General features: G+C 32.8%; 1 protein-coding gene across 1 annotated transcript; it reads right to left on the reverse strand.

Moving 5' to 3' along the window:
* Positions 1-931: 931 nt before the first annotated feature.
* Positions 932-2029, reverse strand: LOC132174238 (putative F-box protein At4g17565). The gene has a single exon (XM_059585930.1). The coding sequence runs from the start codon at positions 2027-2029 to the stop codon at positions 932-934; it is 1098 nt and encodes a 365-aa protein (XP_059441913.1).
* Positions 2030-4287: the final 2258 nt, after the last annotated feature.

Below are 4287 nucleotides of genomic sequence, written 5' to 3' on the forward strand. Positions count from 1 at the left end.
TTTTGAAAGGTGTCAAGCGACTTGCCATTAATAATCTGTTAAAGTACACTGCTCAACAAGGATATATAACATCATGGATACATTGGGGGATTTCCTCAAAGAGAACCTATTTTCCCCTAAGAGATAGCTAGCTCGTCCTTGGCCAACAAGTGTGCTACCCAATTTAGAAAATGCTTGACATGATCGAGTAACCTTTCATTGTTGGAATATACAAGTTCATTCAACTATATATATGTGCCAGCCTTCTTACATGGTGTATCAAGCAGGATCATAAAGAACGAGATTCAAGAAGTTGCTTTGTTGAAATTATTTCATAAAAATGAAATTTATTCCTCTTAGTTGAAAATTTTAACTTTTGTTCCATTGTTTGGTAATAAATAGCGGAATAAATAAAATAGAGAAAGTGATTTTACGTGGTTTAATTTGGTTTATGACTCCACAGATAAAGCCTTAATGTTGTTACACTTACTCTTATTTCATCACATTTGCTCTTATTTCAGTTCATAAATTTACAATACAAATGGTTCTTATGTATTGGAATGCCGAGAGAATACAAAATGATATGATTGATAAAATCAAATAAGGTACATTCCATGTTAATATATTCTCATAATATCAAATCTTACACAATATATTCTAATACTTGGAACTTATTTCATTTCATTTTGTTTTCTGAATCTTCCAATCATTTTTTTTTTGAATATTTTGCTTGCTTTCCTCAACCTTAAGATAATCATATCATGTTGCTAATTGTTCTAATTAATATATTAGAACTACCATAACAACAATAAAAATTAGAAGTTATTATTTCGTGAAGGACCAAAGAATGTAGAATAATATTTCTCAAACAAAAACAGCTATCAAAATTAATGATAATTCTAAAAGTATAAAATAATAATAATAATAAAATAATGATGGTATATCACATTATTCATAAATGCGTTGTCAACCACTGGTAGCAGCCTAGAGTACTAGTGCGAGACAGCAAAGGCTGAGAGAATCGATGGATGATTTTATTTGCCATGTTGTATACCCCGAAGTCCTCTCTCGACCGTATGGGCAAAGTCGATGGAAATTCACCATCTGATCTGAAGTAGATGCAATTATTTTTGTATACGGTAGATTCACCAGCTCTTACGCACACAGATTCCCTACCAGCCATGAAAATTGCTTCATCATCACCCAAGCTTGTGATCTCACCCCACACCATCGTCTCCCAATCCAATTTGAAAACACTGAAGAACCCCTGCTGAGATATACAAACCATCAACAGGTCCCCAGACAGCGATTCCACAACACAGACGGCAAAAAATTGCATCTCAATAGCAACAGTTGGAATTATTGTGGCACGAGGAAGAGGATTGAACTCAAATTGTGCGACGTTCCCTGCGTAGTCAATTGCACAGAATCCACCTTTATAGCTTATCATATCAAAAAATGGCATATTCTTCTCGAAAGGATTATCAACGGGGGTCCACTCTTCATCTCCTGATTTCCAAAATATGATTTTTTTACCAGTAGCTAAAACAACTGAAATTTGAGGAGGATTTGTCGGTTTAGATGGCAAAACGAACTTGATTTTCGGTTGGCAGATATTCGGAAAATCGTAATTATTCTGAAAATGGTAATCAAAAGTGAAAGTCGGGAGCCGAATCCGAGATCTTGAAAATGGGTTATAGAGAAAGAAATGATGAGTGTAGCAATATAGATTATTGCATGTGGTGAAATTTATTGCCAGCCAACCATGCCCGGAGACGACGCTTGTGGGAAACCTCAAGGGCTGACCGTCACCGGTCTTGAAGACGGGAACTTTACACACGCTTGAGTCGCCGGTGAAAATATTCAACAAACGTATGTTGTTTCCCATTTCAAAGAGAAGTAGATGTGGAGGTGAGGAGGTTAAAAGCTTGTCGACAATGGACCGCCATGAACGACAGACGTCTCGGTAGTTATAAAGATTAACGACATCTGTTGGGTATGTCAAGATGGTCTCTATCAAATCATTCGGGAGGTCAGACAGTCGAGCCATTGATTGATTGGTGGAGAAGCAAATTTTGTGTTTGATTCACGTATTCTGCAATCCTATTTATAAGGCACAAACTCTCACTGCAAAAAATAAATAATAATAAATAAATAAAATTATGGGACTTTTACTTACGCACAAAGTCGAGTAAAAGTTGTGTAAGTTCAAAATTAAAATTAAAAATAAACTAAAATAAAAAATAAAAACACATGTCCACAAAAATTAGGTTTTAGGTGCTCAGTTAAACCCTATCATATCCCTTTTTAAACAATAAATTTTCTGGCAAAAGCACATTTGCTAAGAAATATTCTGTCACATGATCATGCTATGTGCCACAATGTTTGTACAGAAATTCCTGGCTCTCTCCTTCTTCTTTACCCACCAGAAATTTGTATTACATCTTAATATTTTTTGGGTAATTACCTTTGTCCGTATGAACTACAGCATTTTTGCATTTTTTTTTTCATGAAGTACCAAATATGACACTTGACCTAATCAAACTACTATATATCTTATAACAAAAAGCCTTATTCTATTAGTCAAATAGGTTAAAATTGACGATCAACGGTCATGTGTAAATCATGTGCCATTTCAAATTTTTTTCTTCCACTTTTGCCCTCACTTCATGCATAGAAAATGACGCTTATATCCTCCTAAATCCTAATCCAACACATGAAAACAATTTTAAATGAGAATAAAAGTAGACGAAAATTTTTTTTAAATTGCACATGCCTTGCACATGACCGTCGACCATTAATTTTAACTCTAACAGAATGAGATTTTTTGTCATAAGATGGGAAAAGCACCTATGCGCCGAAATATTTTGACACATGATGCTATGTGCCACAATGATTGTACAGAAATTCCTCTGCCAGAAATTTGTATTACCTCCTGATTTTTTTTCTCTATGGATAAATAGCATTCTTTGTTAATTCTAATCTTCTTCTCATCATTCTAGTCTTCTTCTTCTAGTAAAGACGCCGCAGCTCCAGCTCTTTCCCCAGTCATACTCTTTCGAACTTTACAGGTTTTTTTTATAACAGTTAAATTATGTTTTTTTATTTTAAATAATTTGTTTTGTATAGGAATTTCTTATAAATAGTGTTTATAATACTAAATTATTATTTTTTTTTAAAAAAAAAACAACCGCTGGATTCGGCTTATCTATCTCCTCCCTCGATCTTCTCCAACTCCCAACCCATATTTCTCTCTTAAATCTCTTCCTTTCTCTCTCTAAACCCATTCTCTGACTCACCAACACTAACACCCATTACAACAGAACGAGAGAAAACAAAATCAGAAAAATAAAACAAGAAATTTCTTTACCTTCTTTCTCCTCGTCACCTTCTTCTTCTCTCTCTCTCTGATTGAAACGCAGCAGCGGCTGCAATAGGTTTTTGCAGGAGAGACGACGTGAAAGAGTTACTAAATTTTCATGCTTTTATTATAATGTTCATCTCTTTAAATAGAGAAAAGAGATAACTCCTACAATAAATAATTCTAATTGACTCTTACTCAAACTAAAAGACTAACACCAATTGAAATACTTCTACTAAGCCACGCAGGACTTGACTCCAACTCACACACCAACTCAAAGACTAAAGAAAGGCCAACTTCTACTAGAAGACTACAAATAAACATTAATTGAAATACTACTACATGATTTCATAATAAAGACATTCAATTCCGCCTTACAGCCCAAAGCTCAACAATTCCGGTACGTACAGTTTTTGTACTCTACTTTCTTTAATTCTGAAATTCCAACATCTTTATTCCTAAAAATTATTTTTCTTAAAAGCATATTTGGAATTGCGTTTGAAAAATAAAGTTTTTAAGTCAAAATGTATTTTAAGTTCAATCTCAGCCGTTGGTAATTTTTTTTTCTATTCAATCTCGACTGTTGGTTGTTTTAAAAGCTTAGATGATTTTATTATGTTTTTTAAATGATTTTTTTTTTTTTTTTTTTTTTTTTTTTTAATTTTAATTTTATGACCTTCCTTTTGTAATACTGGTTGGACTAGAAATATTAACTGAAGAAGCCAATTCTAATACTTTTTGTACTAGGAAAATTAATTTTGAGTTATTCATTCTATGTTTTTTTTTATACGTAATATACACTATTATTTTTCCCTTTTTTGGGGGAAATTTATTTTCATTTATCAAAGTTAAGAAAAATGGGGGAAAATGCAGTTTATTTCTTTTCCAAACAAAAAATAATAATAATATTGAAGAGAAAACACACTTTTTGTTTTTGTTTTTTTTTT

This window comes from Corylus avellana, chromosome ca1 (assembly GCF_901000735.1).
Source record: "Corylus avellana chromosome ca1, CavTom2PMs-1.0".
NCBI lineage: Eukaryota > Viridiplantae > Streptophyta > Magnoliopsida > Fagales > Betulaceae > Corylus > Corylus avellana.

Coding starts and splice junctions, on each gene's coding strand:
- LOC132174238 (XM_059585930.1), bottom strand. CDS start 2,029: ATGGCTCGACTGTCTGACCTCCCGAATGATTTGATAGAGACCATCTTG.